Source organism: Rhipicephalus sanguineus, chromosome 5, assembly GCF_013339695.2.
Source record: "Rhipicephalus sanguineus isolate Rsan-2018 chromosome 5, BIME_Rsan_1.4, whole genome shotgun sequence".
Classification (NCBI taxonomy): domain Eukaryota; kingdom Metazoa; phylum Arthropoda; class Arachnida; order Ixodida; family Ixodidae; genus Rhipicephalus; species Rhipicephalus sanguineus.
In genome coordinates, this window is record NC_051180.1 from 37,937,466 (window position 1) to 37,958,930 (window position 21,465).

The following is a 21,465-nucleotide window of genomic DNA, read 5'->3' on the forward strand; positions in this document are numbered from 1 at the left end:
TGTTGCAAATACGCAACGTACGTTTTTTTTTTCTGCTTATACAAACTGCATTAGCAGACTTTATTCTGTATATTGTATTCTGTAAACAGTATTAGAAAACTGTATTCGCTGTGCACAGTTCTTTTTGTAGTTTTCGCAAGAAAAGTTCATCATGTAAAAAAGCGCAAAGGTTATTTTCGCTGGTGGTACAGCTGTTGCTACGCTTCCGTGCAACTCCATGAATAATATTATGGCGTAACAAAACATTGTGCAGTAAGGGGTTAATATACCATAAAGGTATGAGGATGGCCGGGGCTTGGGCTTCCCGTGAGACATTTAAAGGGGTCATGAACCACTTTTCCAAGTAATGATCTAATGACCTCAGTATTGAAGTGTACTGCCTCCCGAATCGATGGCCGCAAAAATTTCTCGAATCCGTCAAGAATCAGCGGAGTTACGGGGGTTTCGCGCACGCTCCCAGCGCTTTCTCTCTTTTCTCGTGCCGACGAGCGCACTGGAAGCTAGACAGGGAGGGATGGCATGGGGGAAAGAAGTTACGTCAGCGCGCGTCATGAAACGCGATCGCTCTCCCGCTGTTATTCGCTTGCGCGAGTGCGGCTACCGTGTACTGAGGAGTGCGGCGCCGGCAAGTGGCGGCACCCCGCGGCAAGAAGCGCATCTGATCCGAACGCCGCTCTCGATTTACGTCGGCTATCGGCCAATAAGCATACTATGTCTCTTGCGATGTAAACGGACAGACGCCCCGCCCACCGACGAGAGTGAGAACCGGCCTCTGTTTGAAAAGAGGGTGCCTGGGGAAACGGCAACTTCGCGCTCCGCTTGTGGCCATTACGCGGCGCGCACGACTGTAATATTTGGCAGAGCAGTTCATAGCCGTGTCAGCTTTCCGCAGGATGTGTTTTTTTACCAGCCCAAGAGGTGCTTCATGACCCCTTTAAGCAGCAACCGGGTGTCATCTACGCCATCTATGTCAGCAGCGGCGAAAAGCATTTATTGACAAGAGAGGTGCGGGGCCTCTTTATAGATGTCGCTACAGCGATCGCCCGCTCTCAGTGCCCATGATGCCTTAGGATACCTTAGCAGCCCTTATGAGCGGCTGCATTTAGCTCCAGACATGCGTTATACTGCTGCAATGAACCTTGCGTAAACAGACTTCCAGATCCTGACCACAATAATGACAGATTTTTGTCACCAACTGCTTATCGTGAAACTTTCATCATAATCATCACTTTACAAACGCCCGAATATTGTGCACAACATGAAATCCAGTGCGACACATCCGAGGAAAAAGCCTAAACGTGCTTACTCTAGACTTTACAAGTCGTTACAAGCTTGAAATAAACAGCGCAAAAAACGGACGGCGACGGAAAGGAGACACACAAGACAAGCGCCGACTTCCAACTGAATTTTTATTGACAAGGAAGCAACTTATAAATGCTTGCAGGGAAAGTTAAATGCAGAAAACAGAACATAAGAAGAAAAATCAATGATAGAAACAAGGCTAAAAACTAACAGTCACAGCAGCCGGCTGCGCCCCGCATTCTGAAAAACCCAGCTCTCTGTCAGATAGCAAAACTGATGGCTTGCTAATGCAACCGTGCTTTTCTCGCGTCATCTGTGCAGCCTCACTTATTACTCGTGCTTGCCCATCCTTGTTCCTATCCACAACCGTGGTCCCTTGAAACTGGGGCGCTTTTGCGCTGTTTATTTCAAGTATGCACAACCAACTAGCCCAGTCAGCTACATTATTCGTTACAAGCGTAAGTTGTCATCACAATGGTGCTCGCGACTTGTGGCATCAGTGCTCTATGCCTACATCCGCTGCAAAACATTTTTTAGGCTCGTAAGTTCAAGACTTACTTCATCCTATCAAAATAAATGCAGTGCCCAACCGACTTTTCGTGTATGGTGGCAAGTTAAACAATACCCGGCGGAGCTGCAGTATAGTCTACGGGGAAAAAAAAAGAGTATGTGTTACTTTTTTTCGGTAAGTCCTGACTTGCCACGTATATGACTATCTTTAAAGAGACTCGCTAACTCTTCTGGTTTCCACGACTCTTCGAAGAGAGTATAATGATTTCCTAAGGGAGTTCACATTTGCCTTTAAAGGGGCAAGTCAGGACTCGCAAGAAGTAGTAAAGGACTCTTCCTTATTCTTATAGTGTAGGGTAACAACGTGAAGAGAAAAAAAAAAGAAAGCCGGAAAAACGAAAGGGAGAGAAACGCATCCAGCATGACTAGCAGTTATGTACCTACACATGTACTTAATAGCGAAAGCCGTTTACTAAAATGTTCTCACTTGAACCAGAGTCCAAAGGACTGTTTCTAAACTATAGCTATTTGGGCTGACGCATAAACACGATTTAACTTTTTTTTTAAACATTCGCAAGTACAAATACGCACTTCGCAATGGCCTAAGCATTAGCGCTCCTCTCAAGAGATAGACTTCACGCTTTGAAAATATTCGAACCTTCGTCTGAGAAACTAAGAAAGCGTCTGAAGAAGTTTTCTCAGTTCGGAGATTCTGTGAAAAGCTCCTTTGCCGCAAACGTTCTTGTAGTCTTCAAACTCCGCGTCGAAAACGGCCCAGCTTCGCAATATCTTGTTGTCCAGGTTCACTCGCTTCACCTGCAGAATCGCAGATAGGTATAGAGTCCAGCAAACGCAAGTGTATTTTATAGCGCTTTACCCAAACGTGATAATGTACGAAAATATATTCCGAATGTGTTAACTAGAGCTGTGCACGGGCCGTATTTCCGAGCCCGAGCCCGGCCCGGGCCCGCTGGCTTTGTCGAAGGCCCGCCCGAGCCCGACGACAAAGGGCTGCGAGCCCGCCCGGCCCGGCCCGACGTACGAAAACCCAATCCCGGGCCCGGCCCGACCCGGCCCGGCTTTTTGAAGGTGCGCTGCGAAAACAAAACATCGTTTTCCGGTAATTCGGCATTTTACTGAGCATATTAAATATGATCAAACGACACACGACGAACAGTCTCTATTACACAGATTACAAATTGTCGTGCAGAAACAGCAAGCAGTCCAACGATTCCGGCTTCAGAGGCAGTGCTTTACCTGCTCCCCTTTTGTTTAGAGTAGCGAATGGAAAGGACAAGCGGTAAAGGGCGGTCGCGGGAAAGGCGCTGTATGCGTGCTGGAAAACAATTCCCGCTCATTCTCTATATTTCGGGCTTGAGTCGGGCTTTGCGTCGGGCCCGAGCCCGGCCCGATAAAACTTCAAGTAGCCCGAGCCCGGCCCGGGCCCGAGGTGAAAATACGTCGGCCCGGCCGAGCCCGGCCCGCGGGCCGCTTCGGGCTCGGGCTTTCGGGCTACCCGGAGCCCGTGCACACCTCTAGTGTTAACGATCACGTATTCTGATACATGTTCGTACACAAGTCTTCACCTATTACGTGGTTGGAGTTTTTCCCGATGTCCAAATTAACGTTGCCACCGTGACATCTGTCAAAAGGACCATACTTTGTTATACAGATATTACATGAAAACAGGACCTATCATTCGACCTGTCTTCTACTCTGGTGCCTCGTCCCCAGCGCAGTTTTTCTCAATGTAACGTCCTACCAACTACCCCCCCAACACACGCTCCTTGAGGATCTACTAGACATTAAGTTCAGTCCTATCAAAGGATACGTAGATACGAGCATAAGACACCTCAGGATCGAGCGAACTTGTTTAAGGACCCCGAATTAAATGATATCCATGAAGAGTGAGTAAACGCGACTAGACAGGGACGTAGAAAGAAAACCGACGAGGACACAGCGCTACTTTCAAGTGATCATTTATTTTCGCTCGAACCGATAAATCTGTGCGTAAGCGGGTGACGCACAAATTAAGGGGTGACGTCTTTAAGAAGGAACATCCTAGCGGACGATGGGCCCAGCAGAGCGCGCTTTGTGGGCATGCGCTTACCCTAGCCCTGTTTCCAACCTGGAACCGTCATATCCATGGCACTTACGCCCAGAAAATTCGCCGCTCGCGCATGCTATAGTTAGAGATTCGGGCCGCTGTATGCGTCTACAAGTATCAGGCTTCTTTCGTCACTTGAAGAAACATATATACTGTTCAAGAATGCTGTGACGTCAGTGCGAGTGACATAGCTGGTGACATAGAATACTGATGTTTTGACACGTTTGCAGCAATCATTCTTCGCCGTAAGAACAGATGAGAACTTTCACTAATGGCGCGGTAGTATAAGATGTGTCTATGAGCACTTTATGGTGGCGTGCGCCGCTGACGTATATTCGTGCACCGCAAACGCTTATGTCAAGTCATTGCAGAACCCGGAACGATGCTTGATAACCAGCTGCCTCCAAACTCCAGTTCACAGCGTAACACTTTGGGTTAGGTGGTATAGCTTCAACTTCAAACAGCGCACACACAGACACATGAAAGAAATGACGACATTAGTGCTGACTGTCAAAAGTTTTTTTTATCAACACACCATTTATACAGAAAGCAAAAAGATACACGTGGCACACGACACGCATATCAAAGAAGCATAATGATACAATGCATGCGTAACAACAGCTAGACCGGCATATTAACTAAGCGCCATCCGAAACCATAATCTCCCTTTCTACGAGATTAGTTGACACATGGTTGATACCCGCACTTCCCCTCTTACCGATACGGTATGCTTCAACAAGTTCCCGTATGGAGTGGTCTTGATACCTCGTGTCGGTCAGAGCTCGTGTCTGAATTGTTGGGGTTTTACGTCCCAAAACCACGATGAGAGACGCCGTATGTTAAGGGCTCCGGAAGTTTTTACCACTTGGGTTTTTTTTAACGTGCACCTAAATCAAAGTACGCGGGCCTCAAGCATTTTCGCCTCCACCAAAAATTCGGCCTCCACGGCCGGGATCCAATCTCGCGACCTTCGCGTCAGCTGTGGAGCGCCATAACCTTTAGACCACTGTGGCGCGTCGCTCGTGTCTTAGTTCTTTGTGTCTTCGTGTACATGCGCTGTTTGAAGATGATCCCTCACACAGCATTATTATCACACTCCGTGAGATCAAAGCCACCTGCTGCCTTCTTCTGCGACGTTATACATGGTCAAGAACGGAGCACATGCGCTTTAATGATATACGACACAATTAAACAAAAGTCTCTTTTGCACTATAGTTGATTCATGCAGCAAATGAAGTGTTTAACACAGACCACGTTCTTTGACCACTACCTGTGCAAGCATACTCACCTTCTCCGTGATCGTAGAACTGTCTTCAAAACAAAAGATTTCCGTGCCCTTTATTCCCTTGTATCGCAGAGTTCCGTCCCCGACAACATCAAAAGTCGCGTTGTTCTTGCATGTCTGGAAATTTTACAAAGAAGCCTTCAATAAAATATTTAATTTTCTGGAAAACAGGACCTTGCGGTGTTTTAAAGTGTGTTTTTCGCTATGTGCAACGTTTTCAAAATAAAAATGACTGGCTCGCGATACTCAGCCCACACATGAATGTCTTCGTCCCAAACTTTTTTTTTTCTTAAGTATGTTCGTGAGCTACATACAAGTGTACTGGTCTAGAATATTCTTTTCGTGGGGCAACTCATGCGGTCATTATGTCTAGAAACATAGCCCGTGCACAAAAACTATAACTTCAGAATCGCGGCATCGAGATTCCAGAAATTCTGGAGATCAGTGGCGATATGTTTCTCGACTCCTGACTTCAAATCCTCTTCAGAAATGACCCTTATATGAAATATGGGAAAGACCTTTTTTTTTTGTTTTTGAAATGACAACGTTAGCTGGCATTTTGTTCACCCCCACCCCGCTCTAATCTTCTACGCTGACTCGCTACAGCACATCTTCTGCGACTGTCCTCGCTACAATGCGCAGAGAAAATCCCTCGCAGTCGCTGTTGCTCGCATAAATCCCAGACCGATGACGGCAGAAACCATTCTGGAATGTCGTCCTGAGAGGTCATCGCGGGTGAAGGCGACGAAGGCAGTGCTCAACTTCTTGAAGGCATCCGACCTTCACCGGCGGCTATAGACTAACGACGTTAGCATGACTGTGAGATGTGTGTGTCTTTTTGTGCGTGCGTGCTCTCCTTCTCTCTCTCTCTATCTATCTTTATATCTCCCCCATCCCTTCCCCCAGTGTAGGGTAGCATACCGGTCCTTCTAGACTGGTTAACATCCCTGCCTTTCCTTTCTCTCCTTCTTCGCTGACTCGGCTCTTGCTGGAGACTAGGTTTTGCGTCTGCGGCCCGCTAGCTGAGGTGAGTTTGAGACCTCTGATCTAACAGCTGCTCAGAAACCTTCCTGAAGTGACTACGCAAAGTTACAGTGGCTTCTGTTCAACAAAATTCATGCGACGGAGTTAAAAAGCAGTGTGTGGAATGTAGCTAATCATGGTCTGAAACACTACAAGCACTATAACCAGCACTCGTTCAATCAATGTGTCCGACTCTATCTGAGAGCTCTTCAATAGATTAGCTCAGATGGAGACAGCCGTTGAAAGTGAAAGCGATTTTTACAAGCACCAAGCTGTGTACCTTTTGAAAACCATCCATGGTCCACGACATCGCTTCCCAGTTGCTGGAGGGTCGAGCGGGCAGACTGAAGCTATGGTTCAGATGGAAATGTCCAACGATCATCGTGAACGACAACAGCACTCGCACGTTTCCCGTTATATTGGCAGCCTTGAGTCTAGAGATGGCATTAGTCTGAGAAATCATCAAGCATGCTTGCGTTAGTATGTGCACGTGCTTTATTCCCATTACGAATATATTTGTGGTATTTACAGCTGCAGCGGGAAGAAGTAGCTCTCAAGTGTCGATTCCATTGCCGATAGTACTGAAGGAAAGCGCAAAACCTTATTTTTATACTTGTATGTTTTTACAGCGGTCCTTAAATAGAAGCGCATTATGAAATGTAGGACTTGTAAACATTCAGAGGTACTCAAACATAACGGCGCCAGCGCGTGGTATTTATTTTAAAAATGTGTCTCAATAATAAATATTAAGTTGGAAGTTTAGCGCTTGTGTGTTTCGCGTTCATTTCGTCCTTTCTCACGAAGTTTTTTGCGCTGTGACGACTTCATCACGAACATGATGGCTAATAAGCTCATGGCGATATGAAACCAACAATATGAAGGAAAAAAGCAAACGTTACTTTTTCGTGCACAGAGCGTATGTGCTGTAACTGATATAACCCCGCTCCCATCACCTGCGCTTTCAACCATTCTAGCGTGTGCTTCATGGCAATGTTTTCTTACATATACGATGGAACGAGAACATTGCAGAAACGGAGTAAGCGAAAATTTTTGTAAGGACAGATTTTTTTCTTGTTGCGCATCTATTTGAACACCTCAGAATTGCCTTCGCTATACCAACTGGTTTATTCCAAACAAGTTGCAAAACAGCTTCACATGGTGCAACCATGCCTTGTCTATGTATATGGTTGAATAAATAATGTGCAAAAGTGACTTCAGTGAAGAGCCTGATTATAGCAGCTATTACCTATATCTGTCGTTAGGATTTTCATCATAGCACAATGCTGTCGACTGGCTCTAATAGAACAAGACATCACGATATGTCGTTAGAAATGTTGCTTCCGCCTGCACCTCTGTGTTCATGCAGCATAGTCATCGGGGTGTCTTACATCTTAACGCCGTCTTAACAGCTTAACGCCGTCTTAACAGCTTAACGCCGTCACCAACTCCAGCTACTTGTCCGGTTACTCACCAATGTGGGCACGTTCATGAACTTTCCACGTGCGCCTTTTAACTTGTCTGTCAATGTACCAACCAAGGGAACACTTCCCACCCGACGGTCAATGTGTGTGTGGACAACCAATATCGTGATGGGAAGATGCCTGCAAAACAAACATTAACTTCACTATTCCTCCTTGCCTAAACAAGCTTCAGCTTACGTACACATGAGCGGCTCAAATTTATAAAAGTACACGAAAGTGGATGAGTAATCAGAAATAGACACACGCTGGAGTTAGAAATAATTAACGCAACCAGAAGCACGAATGCATCTACAGCACACGAAGAAGGGGAATGGCGAGCTATTCAAATATGAGTACAATACCACTCGTTTAACGAAGATGACGAAAACAAGGAGCGAGAAAAACCGCATGCGTGTATCTGAAAACTGCACAAATAATTTTTTTTACTACAACGCGAAAGTAATGTCCTCCTACATTAGTGAACGTGTGATGACTGCTGAATAACTAGCGAAGTCTTTATTTAACATTCACTGATTACAACTCTAATTAACACATTTAGGAAGACGTCAAATTTGAGGTGTTAAAGTCATTTAGTGCGCAATGGACTAACTGTATAAGGCTTCCTTTAGGGAGCTCACTACGGAAGTGACGCTCAAGGCAATAGGGCGCTGCCTTCAGGGTGTCTCGTGCACCGGCATCGCTATCGCTATGTTGTGTGCATGCGCACCGCTGGAGGACGTAGTTGCACGCCTGCTGTGGTTACGTGTGGCCCTTTGTGCAGCGCTCACATCGGGTTCCGCTGATTGTCAATGTGTCAATTATTTTTATTTAGATTTATTTTTTTAAATACTGCAGGCCAACACCTTGGCCCAAGCAGGAGGGGCATTACAGCAAGAGAGAAAACAAACAAGCAAAAGAAAATACAGCATGCCTAAACAACGCCACACGAAATGTACATAGTTCGCAAAAAGAAGCAGCAATCACACCTCGACATCACTAAAATTCACAAGAAAAATGGTTTGTCAAGGCAGCCATGAAATCATTCGATTCAAATACGTGAATAGGAAGGGAATTCCACTCGCTCACCGTTCGAGGAAAGAAACCGCCCTTGTGAGCGTTCGTTCGAGCGAAAATCGGCGCAAGCAAATGTTCGTGACCGTGTCTTATTCTTCTCGTAGTAGGCCCACATACCGAAGAGGGCAATACCGTATTTTTCGCAGCAAGTATATTGTGTAGTAGTACCAGACGATTAATTTTTCTGTGCGTTTGTAATGTCTGTATACTGCTTTGTGACATTAATGAGGACGCGGAATCTTTCCTGGCATATTTTCCGTATATAAACCTCACAGCTTTTCTCTGTACTCGCTCAAGTTTCAGAATGTCATTTTTAGTATGTGGGTCCCAGATTTCAGCAGCATATTCTAATTTAGATCTTACGATTAGATTATAAGCTAATAGTTCTTATAGGCGCGTGTTTAAGCCTCCTCTTTACGAACCACAGTTTCTTTAAGGCGGTTGAGCAGATATCTGATATATGCGTTGTCCATGTTAGTTTATTGGTAAGAGTAACGCCAAGATAGTTATATTTTTCGACTTCGGTTACTGTTCTGTTTTCAAGCTGATAATGAAATTCGCTGGGAGACGTTTTTCTTGTTACGCGCGAAAGCGCGGTTTTCTCCGCATTCAGCTGCATTCCCATATTCGAGCACCAGACAGAAATTGCTACAAGACATCTCTGCAACTCTTCATGATCATCATGTGACACTACTTCCTAAAAGATAACGCTATCATCCGCATATAACCGAATGGGCATATCTCCAGGAATAACATCTATTGCAAGAATAACCCCTAGCTTCATAGCTATCAAGGTCGTGAGACAAGTTCGAGTTCTACTTGAGGCTAAATTGACTTAGGACTCTCGGCAAGCAAATAAACAAACAGAAATTCCGAATAAAATGCGATGTGTCTGTCATGCATTTCATCTGCCCTCCTTCACGCTGCTGAAGTGAAAGAAACTATAAGCTAACCCCCCCCCCCCCCCCCCTAAGAAAAAAAAATAACACGTCACCCTGCGCAGCTCCCACCTCGACGATCAGCTATGGGCCACCCAGCAAGCCCGCGAGGCGGCGAAGAGGCAAGACCTCGACGTCCCCACGTGGGAGGCCTAGGCCAAGGAACTTGAATTGCTGGTTGATAATAAAGTTTATTCCTCCTCCTCCTCCTCACCGTCATAGGAATCACGAAAGGCAGTTAAGACGTTCCCAAAATTTTTTCACCAAATATACATTGTTCTTGCATGTCTTATCCTGCGGCGCATAAGACAGACTTGGGTACTGAGCACTGGCACATAAAACGCTAATGTATATCCCAATAAGTGCGGAGGCACTTACGAGTAAACACTGCACATGTGCTGTACTATACTTCTCCGATTAGAACACGTGCTGAAGATCGTTTCATTAATATCAAGTACAGAACTCAACATTCCGCAATACTGAATACCACCACATATATCCTACAGGATCCTACAGTATCCAACAGGATGGACTAACTTACTGCCCTTTAAACAAAAACACGATGCTCCATGGAGGACCAAACGTTTCAAACATTTCCACTTGCTTAAAAGAATATGCAGTATCGCGAAATATCTTACAAAATGACATCGGAACTTAATTTTCTATACCATGACAGGTTGTTCCAATACTGAGGCTATGGCCGGGTTTGTTAACGCTTTCACGCTCATTTTTATGACATTGTTTTGGATCATAACCCGCTGCTGTGAATGCTATGTAATACCGTAGTAACAGCGTTTTTTCTTTTTGCCTTAGCTATTCGTTGATTGATTGATTGATTGATTGATTGATTGATTGGATGATTGATTGATTGATTGATTGATTGATTGATTGATTGATTGATTGATTGATTGATTGATTGATTGATTGATTGATTGATTGATTGATTGATTGATTGATTGATTGATTGATTGATTGATATTCGAATACACAACGGCCTTGCCGCCTAATGGTTACGCAGAAAATGTGCCTTTCCTTGTAAGATCCAGTATTGCCGACGGGTGATGCGCTACCTCCGCTTCGTCCAGGTAGTTCACAAATCGGATGCCCAACACCAGCTCGGATAAGCTAACGCCAGCTGTCTGCGAACCGCTCAGGCCGTTCTGGAATTTCTTGAGCTCCTGCGAATAAGAGAAGCCACATCCATTGTGAAACCAGAACATCTAGATGACCGGCGTCCGTTTCACAATTTTAAAAAATCACAGTTCTCCGGCTGGTGGACAGGACTCGGGCGTCGGCTGCAAGCCATGACTACCTGGAATAAGCAAGTCACCCACCTCTGGGCGAAGAGAACGCGCGCCCGGTCATACAATAAAGTTTAATTCTCTCTCGCCGCAAGAGCGAAGCAATGAATTCGATAGGAACAAATTGTAATGTTATACGAAGTCTAGCAGCCGACTCTTCTGGATCCGATCTCGCGCAACTCTACAAAACACTGGTGTATGAGAATACGGCCACTCCAGGGAAAGAAGCGGTTTTCGGGCAGCCTAGCGTCTCAACACGGAGAGGTGAGAGTACAGCACGAGCCGTTGGCGGATACCTGCCGAGAAAGCGCGCGCGCCAGCGCACGCGACCACGCCCTTATGATGAAAGGTTGTAGTTGCTGCTCAACCGACGCAGCCCTCCCTTCCTCCCTCCGTTTCCCTGCCGTCCCGTTAGCCTCCTTCGCCCCACGAAAGACGTGCGGTGAGTTTCCTCTTTGTTTGAAGAGAAATTGACGGCAGGCCTCGCAGGCAGGTTGATGTTATTCGCATGCGCCCTCTGTGTGACGGAGATGGCCGGCTCGTTTTATCTCTGCTTCAGCCACGTTTGTCGGCAGCGCTCGCGAGCTTTTACTCGCGCGTAGAACATACAATGCGCGGTGTGATGTTATCGATTTGAATTTTATGCGGAACGTGACGGCGACGCCGATGGCAGAAACCCGTATTAAAATCTTGTCGTAGTTACCACAACTGCTCATTAATTCTGAAATGGAAACATCATGCGTTCCGTGATATGTAGTTACGAAGCCTTCCGTCTACTTACATCTAGCGTAGTTATAGCAAAAAATACACTGGGGCCGAAACAGGTGAAGGAAGTTATCTGTTTGCTAAGCGTACGAGACGAGCTAGCTCCTCTCATTTGACGTCTCCACGACTCTCGGCTTTTATTGGCATCGCTCATCTTTGTCCCATCTTGTCGACATAGAATATGTGTACATTTTGTATATACGCCTGAAGAGTTGTTGCGATCTCAGAAAATCGAGAAAGTTTAAAGGGGCCCCGCAACACGTTTTCAGCATGGTTAGAAAACGCTGCCGACCGGTAGTCCAGGCTCTCGCGAACACGTCAGCCAAACATTATAGCGCAGCACGCGGCCTGAAATTTACAGTTAATTCTCAGTCAGCTAAATATCGCTCCCTCTTGTCTGTACTAATGATGCCATATGCCCAAATGACCGCACCATATACACATATTCGCGGCCATTGGCTGATTTGAGCATCGTTGGCTGCATAATTACTGCGCCCGCCGCGTGATGCCGCCACGTGAGCGCGCGCGCTCGCGCGATCTCACTGAAGGTTTAGCCGCGCGTTAAAAAAAAGTGCTCAGTGTCATGACGCGTGCGTGATGTAACTTCTTTTCCCCATGCCATCCTTCCCTGCTTAACTTCCAGCGCGTTCATTGGGACGAGAGACAAGAGAAAGCATTTACAGCGTGCGACAAATCTCTACAACACCGCTCGTACTTGACGGATTCTTGCGTAGGTCGATTCATGAGCCAATAAACTCCTTTAGTGAAGCCATTCGATTGTTACTTGAAAAAGTGTTGCGGGGTCCCTTTAAATGCCAGCAGCAATTGCTATAAAGGTAATTGTCGCATGGCGATGCTGCTCTGTAGGAACAAAGCGTACGCGCAGAAAGGTTTTAAAAGCATCCTGAAGAAGTAATAAATTCGTGAAAAAAAAAGATAACGTCATGAAAAATTAACAGTCTTTCCAAATGCATGAAGAGCGCCACGCTGATTGCGAAGAAGCTGAAACAAATATCGCCGCATAAAAACTAAAGCCACAGAAAATTCTGCAGGAATCTAGCCTCATTATTCATACAACGTCCGTGTAGATCTGTGAGCAGATGGACGAGATGTTAACAGAGCGCTGCGGAACTCTCTCAAACGCTTTGCTAAGAGGTGAAATTAATAACTGTCGCCCTCTTAGCAGAGGGAGAAGAGATTTCGAGCTAGATGCTTCCGTAAGTGAAGTTAATTTCTTGGGCGGGAGCTGACGTTGGCATTTAAAATTGTATTACGCAGTTGAAAATCCATAATTAAGCACGCTAATCAAGGTGGAGTGCACTCAGCGACGGCGATGGAGGAGTCCTGTACATTAGCAAAGCGTGCCGCGAGAACGAAATAGTGTGCAGAGGGCGCAGTACGTCAAGGCACTTGGCGCGATCTTCCTGGCGAAAATGTGTGCCCCTTCCGACTGGTCTTTGATCAACGTTCACGGGAAGTAACATAAGCTTATTAGGAGCAGTATTTTTTTTCTAAGCGAAGCTTTCTTTTGATTTCATATCACTTATAGTGTGGCCGGTTGCCTAGCCAAGCAAAGTGGATTCATTCTTGAAAAAGTACAAAATAGAAAGTGGTAACTTATTTTGCCAACACTGATACCTACATACGCAATAAATACAACCCGCCACGATGGTCTAGTGGTGCTCAAATGCTGACCCGAAGGTCGCGGGAACGAATCGCGGCCGCGGCGACCGCGTTTCGACGGAGGCAAAATGGTAGAGAACCATGTGCTTAGATTTAGGTGTACGTTAAGGAAGCCTAGGTGGTCGAAATTTCTGGAGCCTTCCACTACGGCGTCCCTCATAATCGTACCGTGCTTTTGGAACGTCCTTCCAATGATTATTGTTATACAATATACCTGTTTGTGAGGCATGCAACGCATGCAACACTGGCTGGATCCATCTAGGGGCAGTGTAACAGCGTAGCTCCAACAGTTCTCAAAATAAAACTACCCGCTCAGTTTGGTATGGTTCATGAGGTTTAACGTTCCAAAGTGACACAGGCTGTGAGACGCAACAAAAAGAAGCTATCTACAGCAACATAACTCAGGAGGTCTTACCGGAAACCTAACGCCAGTTGTCTTTGAAAATCATTTTCCGATTCTTGCTCTTCTTATCGAACAGAGTTTTACCAAGTTCGCTCAGATTTTCTGTTTTTCGATGCTTCTGCTGACCAGAATTTCTTTCTTTATTTTACGATCGTTCTAACATTAAGGGCAACAATACTTAACCTCGATCGCCGTCATTATCTGTCGGCGATGGTCGTGCAGGAACTACAGCTTTAACGACTAAGAAGAAGTGACTACGAAACTATAACGAGCGGAAAGTGAAAGTGAGCGTGCGAGGGGCACAAGACAGAGCGCAGTCTGTGCCTTTCGTTAAACTAGTTCTAGCAGTTTCTTGAAAAAGGTGGCGGCCGTCTACAATCGCTGCAATTTCTAACTGCCATGCCTGTCTTATCTATACCGTCCGCATGTCATGCTGGTTACGCTGATTTGCGTCAGATGACCGATGCTCTGTAGTGTTGCGCTTAGGTCAGTATATGACATACTACTTGGGACGAAAACAAACTAATAACGGGCAATTTTTAGCGCGGAATCACACAAGAGGTACTCCAAAAGAAAATTTTGCCACAGAGTTTCCTTATAATTTGTGTCTCGACTGTAGCTTGAAACATGAATTTTCGAGCCAGCATTACGAAATCGAATAATATTTTGTCCATTCTAATGAATTTCAAGACAGGATGTTTTTCACGCATAGGCGTGCGCAAGGCTCTCCATTAGGGGGTCTAGGTTTCGCCCAAGCACCCCTCCCCCACCCCCTTGTTGATAGATTCCGAAAGAAAGCAAGCTCTGCAATGGATGCAAAGATGCAACTGAAGCGATGACGTACTTCTCACAAAGGCCTGCCATTGGTACCCGGCTTTTCGGGCCATAGGTGGGAAGTAAACAGTTCTTTGAATGCAACATCAGGGGTCCTCGGTCGTCATTATTGTCAAAAAGCATGCGTAGACATAACCCCGCGCTTAAAAAAGTGATGTGAAAGGTCTCACTGAGTGAAGGTATGGGATAGAATTGGCTTCCCCCTTTAGATGACCTCGGGAAGGGGGGGGGGGGGTTGCTGCACCTCCCTCCCCCTCGTGCGTATGTCTATGCTTACGCGTAAAACGTGATACAAAGCTGTAATGCCCAGTCCGATAGTGGTATAACCCCGCTCTAGAACATTTATTCAGAATTACTTCTAAGAGATATGAAATATCACAGCAACATACTTACATTCATTAGCTTTAGCTTGCCAGCCAAGTCTGATTTAAGCGTTTTGGAGCCGCAGGTCGCTCTCAGAATGCCATGGTGTCGTATTTTGTCTTTGTACAACTGCAGAAGCTTTTGTCTGCCAGTGGCATTCATGGCTTTTCTCGCATCGTCGGCCTCGCTGAAACACCGCGCCAATATTCTCAGTCAAACGAGCAGCAGAAGAGACAAATACATAGTGTAGAAAAGGCAGGAATGTCACATCACATTTCGCATAGCTGGCTATACTACAATGGGAGAGAGAGAAAAGCAGTAAAGAAAGAAAAGATTAAAGGACAATAATTGTTGAGGTTGAACGTCCCAAAAAACACTAAAGGAATAAGAAGTTATGTACCTGCTAACATAAAATCGTTGCTCGTGCATTCGAATGAGGCCGCAGAGACCAGCGCAGCACAAACTACTCAGATCAAGCTGGTTTAATTACCAGGAAGCTGCGGACAAATGTTCGTAGCGGGATGTTTTGGCCACTAAGGGGAGCATTTCTTCAAAAAATGCAAAGTTCGAAGTCTGGTAGGGAAAATCTGGTGTGCCAATGCGCATACCAAGACTCAAAGCACCTCGCACACTTTCAGTCAAAGAGATCACGGCTGCGGGTGCTCTGAGAATTTACTGCGAAGAATCCGACAGCATTTGCTTCTTCCTCTTTCTTGCACTCCACTTCCGTGCTATATTTTTTCCGGCGAGTGAGCAGGAACTCGGAAATAGAAAAAAAAATAACCTCATTGATTTAAGCAGACATTTTCTTATTTAACAGGGTAAATTGAACTTTCTTGTACTTCCTAAAAAGTTATATAACAGAGCGAACAACGTAATTTTTTTTTGTAATGGGGGAGAAAAACAACATCGACAGGATGTTTTAGAAAAAAATCCAATACAAAGGCGCGAAATAAAAATACAGAGGAAAACGGAAACTGTATGTCAATAAAACTCCTACACTCTTATTTGGTTTCTTTTTCACATTTTACAAAAGAAAACTTTTTTGCAGTCTACCTAAGCTGTATGCTGGTCATGTGAAAAACGCACCGATAGCTGACCGACATGCCGAATCCCGTCTTACGGGAGACCGGTGCCAAGCGCCTGAAGGTCCTCCAGCTCTTCTCGTTGTAACGACCTCGGAACTCATGGTTCAGAAACCGAACGTCCGTGTAGAAGAGCAGGTCGCACAGTCCGTCCGTGGGAAACATGTCCTCTTCAACGGCAAAATCGCCCGCCGTGCACAGGAGCACGCCTGTCGCGCGACAAATTACAAACTAAACCTTAATGAAGCACGCCCTGAGCATACTGTGCTTTATTATCGTTTCTTTTTCCATTATGAGAACGCTAACGAAGGACAATGGAGAAATATACACCTTCTCACAGGAGAGAAAAAACGCCGCCATGTTGGGCTGCGAGCGGGAGTACAAAGGCCGAGGTCACAGCCTCGGTAGTGCATTTTTGGGGGGTCATGCCTATTTAGCGCAGCCCAAAGAGAACTATGGCGGCACCCAGGGAGCCGTCTGTGAAAAGGTCTATAGGGCCATTGGCATGCGCACGAGGTGGGGGGGGGGGGGGACCCCCTATTCACTTAAGAGGAGGGGGCGCAAAGTGAGCCCCACACACTGACATAATAGGGAGGGGGGGCGTTGCGACTCGGGGGAGGGGCGCAAAATCAGCGCCATACAGTGACATAATTGGAAGGGGGGCGCTGCGACGAACCTTCGCACCCCTTGAAGGGGAACCCTGCGCAAGTATAGGGCGTAAAAGGCTATTTTTGTATTTGTTTGCTAAGGTTTGTTTATTGTTTTCCTGCTTACTTCTCTTAGTTCTTGCTTCATTTCTTATATAAGAGATTAAGACAGAAATAAGAAATAGAGAAATAATCAAATCACATGAAACAAAGACAAAGGTAAGATAGGAACACAAAAAGAATGCTCTACAATCCAAGCGAGTTTAATGAAGGAACAAGGACAACATGAGTTCGGTTGCGTCTATAGAACACCCACTCGGAAAGGGCCAATCGTCGAGAGTGCTTAGTCTAAGCAAACTAAATTAGCTTAGCAGCGAGCGCCCCACACACTGCGTAAACAACGTGTGAGGCGCTCCGATGCAATGTGTCGTAAGTTGATTGACCCAAAGCGCCGCCAGTTTCCTGTACTCAGCTTTGATTTTACACCAAGCTTGCACAATTCAGTCGAAGTTGCACGGGAAATGCCACCTCTGCTAACCAGCCTGATTACACATATTCTGCCTCAATAGCGACTCGCTTCGAGCAGTATACCCTTTCTAAAAAAGAAAGAAAACATCGATGGAAAACTCATTTGGCATCTACAACTGAAGAAAGTGACAAATTGCAGAGCGCTCAAGCGGTAGTTATTCGGTTTTGTGAAGTTATTCATATTCATATTGTCTGAACGTTTGCACGGAGGAACATCGCACGAGTTACGTGACGGATACGTCATTTCCGACAACCTGTGTTGAGATGGCGTACGCGCTTTATTATTACGCCATAGCATGGAGAGCAACGAACATGCCTAAATGGCCTATTGCGCGGTTGTACGCCATGACGACCGAGAAGCATCCATGTTTCGCCATAGTATGCTCGTTACGGGCCGTTAACCACTTTTGTTCGTGATTCATAGATACAGTACTTGGACAGCTGAAAGCAATACCACGGCCGCATACAGTGCGCTGTCCGCATCCGGTAAATCGCTTGCGCGCTGTCCGACAGTTACGAAAACGAATTGCTAGCCCATGATGGCCAGTGGCGCCATGAATGCGTGTACGTCACGCCCAGAAGAAACTGAGCGAATGTTCTAAATGAAACCGTGCACACGTTGTTTTCGAAATGACGACAGGAAGACAGCTCTTGTCGACAATGCAGGTACACAGAGAAAGAAAAGACATATTCCCATCTACGCGTACAGCTGTTAGCACTTCAGGCACTATATTGCCAGCATTTGGCCTTGGCCATGAAACGTCACATAACATTCCATACTGCTTGCAGTTCAACAAGTTCCGTGCTGCACATAAATTATGGTTCGTATTCTGAGAACCTTTCACGCCATCATGACCTTGCGAACGCACATCCTTGCCTTTACCTATTCCCCATATTTTGAATCTACGTATTTTTGGCACTGGAAGTGCATTTCTTTCAGCCAGACAGTTTTGAATTGCGCGTAAGAAGAAAGTCGTGCTTCTGGCTGATGTCTTCGCCTTCTATCCGAGTCTGCGAACAGTTCCGAGCAGCAGTCTAAAGAAGAAAAAGCGTTAGTACAGCAAACGAAACATGATCCGGTAGGTGTAATAAAAACTGCCGCGGGGCCGGCGCCATACGTGTGTAATGGCCCATGCTTTGTCGGGTCGACTTACTGCACTGTTTAGAGCACCACTACGTATGCATTAGTGACACTCGCAGAGAGAGAAGCCGGAAGAAGACCTCACCCTTCGCCGGTGTCGTCTCTGCGTCCTTGTCCCTCGTGGCCGTAGTGACCAAGCTTTCCCGTGTCCTTGACCCAGCCGTCGTTTCCGTTCCATGACGCGTTTCCTTCGGAGTCGTCACGAAGGGTGTTTTGGATGGACGGCTTTCGGCAGCTACCCTCGTTTTTTCGTTGGTCGTCTTCGAAGCATAAGCTTCGCTCCGGTTTTCCTCTTCCGCTGCCGCAGTACTCTCAGCGTCCGCTTCAGTTGACACTGCTTTTGGAACGCTTGTCGTAGTTTCCTCCAGAGTAGACTCGGGAACATCTGAACGCGCAAGACAGTTGTCAGTTACATAAAGACAAATGAAGTTGTTCCAAGGAAACATGGGCGTATGTGATAGACCGGTTCCTTCACGCTGACCGTACGCGTTGTAACACATCATGACGCGTTCACGCGCTGAGGGCGTTAATTTGCTTCGAATGACAGAGAGCTGAGCTCTTGGTACGTATTCACGTTAAGACTGGGCTTGCAATCTTGGACACAAGAGAGACGACACCAACAACGCCGACTAACAACGGAGAAGGCGCACAGCGGCGGAGAAGGTGGGCACAAAAACTTATCTGCGCATGCCTAGGGAATGGCTTGAGTCCGCGTTTGCAAACCCAGTCTTTCAACATGGTTAACTTGCGTTGGCGTCGAGACCTATATGACAGACCGATGATCACAGCGTGACCGGTGAAAGAGCGGCAGATCGAAAAGTTAAACGAAAGAGAACATCGTCTCGTCGCCATGGCAACTGCCAGAGAGTCCGCTCCGCTGGCTTATTGCCATCTATCACGCGCAGGAATGGTTCAGATAATTCTGAATTGTCAGCATCAATGGCACCGATTTCTTTTTTTTTTTTTTTGCTCTGGGCGTTAGCACTGTGGGCCTATAGACAATGATATGTGTTTGTAACAAGGGCGCTAACGTTCATTCGCGGGGCATATCTTTAAAAGCGCGCCGAAAGGTGTCCATATCTTGAAGTTACTGAAATTGATTTTTTTCAGTGACTTTGTAGGAAATGTTGCGTTAACGCCGAAGATTTCAGATAGGAAAAGTCATGTCATTTTACTTGTCCAACGATGACATAACAGCGGACATTTCTCATAGAAACGCATTACCTCGTTTCACGTGATAAACGATCAGAAAGTTATCTCGTGGCACCGTCTCCGAACAACGAGAGTTATCAGTACTTCCCGCGAGACGCGCTGTCCACACCTAAAGAGTAAATCTTACACTGTTGTTCAAAGACATCGAACTGGTCATGCACTCGGCCTGATGAAGCGTCAAACTACGTCAATTATGGACTCACCCTATCCATAGTGTAAGGTGTACTTTTGAGATAGACACTTTATAGCTGTCCTGAGAGGCGTGATCGACCGTGTAGTGTGACAACAGTAAAGCGATAACGGGTTAGTTGGTTTACCTCAAAGTTTTGATTTGCGCTTTGTCCCATTAACCTCTGTCCGTCTGCCTTCTTCCGTGTGATTCTTTCAATCAGCACATAATCAAAACTGCGACGGCAGCACACGCCTAGAGTAACCCAGTATTCTTTAGGTCGCTCTACACACGCCCCTCGGTACACTGCCGGCAGCGCCCACCTAGTGGCGGAACGACGCAACTTCAGAAGAGAAAAAACGTTATTTCCCGTTGCCCCAGTTTCGCGTAACGGCGCCTCCCTCTCTCCTCCAGTGACCCGTTTTCGTGGCGCGGCACAGTCATTTCGGTTTTCCCGCGAAGCGCCGGTCGCTATAGCAACGGGAGATAGACAAGCGCTGCCGGCAGTGCACCAACGGGCTTTGCTACTTTATCTGATCTAGAGTAACAGTATTTTGCTCCTAAAGGAGCCATACACAGTAACTCTAATCTGCTCTATCGGCCCTCGCGAGTGATAAACGTGCACATTTCGGGCTGGTTGGTTCATGGCCATCCTAGGGTAACAGCGTAAAACAACAGGACACAAGAAGGGACGAAAAACAGCTCATGTGTACGCGGCTTGCTATTCGCTCCCAGGAAATCACAAAATGCACTCGCGATGTCAGTGTGCCTACCGCTGTCAAGCTATAAGAAAATCTACTTACCGGGAATGGTTTCAGTTTTCTCTCGATCTTCAGGTGGTGCCGCACCCTTGTCCTTGCGCATACTCGCGCGAAAATACCAATCGTCAAGAGTTTCACTCTCGTCCTCTGCATGAACAGAACAATGCGTAGTTATGTCGGTTAGCTCTAACAAGGATGCCTGTCTTGCAATTTCGCAATGTATTTCGAGCGTCCACTTGACTACAACACCTGGATGCCTTATATGGTACATTCGAGGGCATGTGCTATCACACGGGACTTATTGATACCCTCTTCCCCAAAGCGTTAATAATTATTAATTGTTGGGGTTTAACGTCCCAAAACCACGATATGATTATGAGGGACGCCGTAGTGGAGGGCTCCGGAAATTTCGACCACATAGGGTTTTTTTAACGTGCACCTCAATATAGGTACTTGCCCTAAGCGTTATACCGTCATGAAGGTTATAGGTAAAGTGCTCAAGCAATAGCACGGGGATAACAGTAAATAAGGACATATGTTTGACATGCTCTCAGCAAGATTAATGCACGGGACCTCCCCTTAAGCGTGAGCTATTTAAACGTTAAAGAACAGTTGTATGCGTACTCGCCGCACTCCAGGAGTCACGAGCAACAACCACTTTTTTAATCTTTTTTTATTTGCTTCGCTTAAACGATCAACGATAGTGATTTATAGCCTGATGACAGCCTAGTGCATTTCATGATCTCATGAAAACTATGATACAACGGGTGTAACCAGGAATGCTGCAGAGCTCATCTAATCTCCATTCAAGTTCAAGTCCAATACTGTCTCTATATGTGGTATGATTTAGAACATTTATATACTTATTCGTTTT

The 21,465-nt window shown here is 46.1% G+C and overlaps 2 protein-coding genes across 2 annotated transcripts; both read right to left on the reverse strand.

Annotated features, from left to right (window-relative positions):
• Window positions 1-2,172: 2,172 nt before the first annotated feature.
• LOC125756147 (uncharacterized) lies at window positions 2,173-7,824 on the reverse strand. Its single transcript, XM_037659770.2, has 4 exons — window positions 7,699-7,824; window positions 6,508-6,678; window positions 5,208-5,321; window positions 2,173-2,628 (listed from the first exon to the last, which is right to left on the reverse strand). The coding sequence occupies exons 1-4, from the start codon at window positions 7,714-7,716 to the stop codon at window positions 2,485-2,487; spliced, it is 447 nt and encodes a 148-aa protein (XP_037515698.2). The 5' UTR covers window positions 7,717-7,824; the 3' UTR covers window positions 2,173-2,484.
• Window positions 7,825-10,709: 2,885 nt separating this feature from the next.
• Window positions 10,710-18,956, reverse strand: LOC119392821 (uncharacterized). Its single transcript, XM_049415922.1, has 4 exons — window positions 18,535-18,956; window positions 16,138-16,342; window positions 15,079-15,235; window positions 10,710-10,877 (listed from the first exon to the last, which is right to left on the reverse strand). Exons 1-4 carry the CDS (start codon window positions 18,950-18,952, stop codon window positions 10,710-10,712), a joined length of 948 nt encoding a protein of 315 aa, XP_049271879.1. The 5' UTR covers window positions 18,953-18,956.
• Between the last annotated feature and the right edge of the window lie 2,509 nt (window positions 18,957-21,465).

Coding starts and splice junctions, on each gene's coding strand:
- LOC125756147 (XM_037659770.2), bottom strand. Junction 5,322..6,507: donor CCATGGATGGTTTTCAAAAG/GTACACAGCTTG, acceptor TAAAATTTCCAG/ACATGCAAGAACAACGCGAC. Junction 2,629..5,207: donor GTTCTACGATCACGGAGAAG/GTGAGTATGCTT, acceptor GCGATTCTGCAG/GTGAAGCGAGTGAACCTGGA.
- LOC119392821 (XM_049415922.1), bottom strand. CDS start 18,952: ATGATGTGTTACAACGCGTACGGTCAGCGTGAAGGAACCGGTCTATCA. Junction 15,236..16,137: donor GGCATGTCGGTCAGCTATCG/GTGCGTTTTTCA, acceptor GCGGTGTTTCAG/CGAGGCCGACGATGCGAGAA. Junction 10,878..15,078: donor GCAAGCTAAAGCTAATGAAT/GTAAGTATGTTG, acceptor TCTTATTCGCAG/GAGCTCAAGAAATTCCAGAA.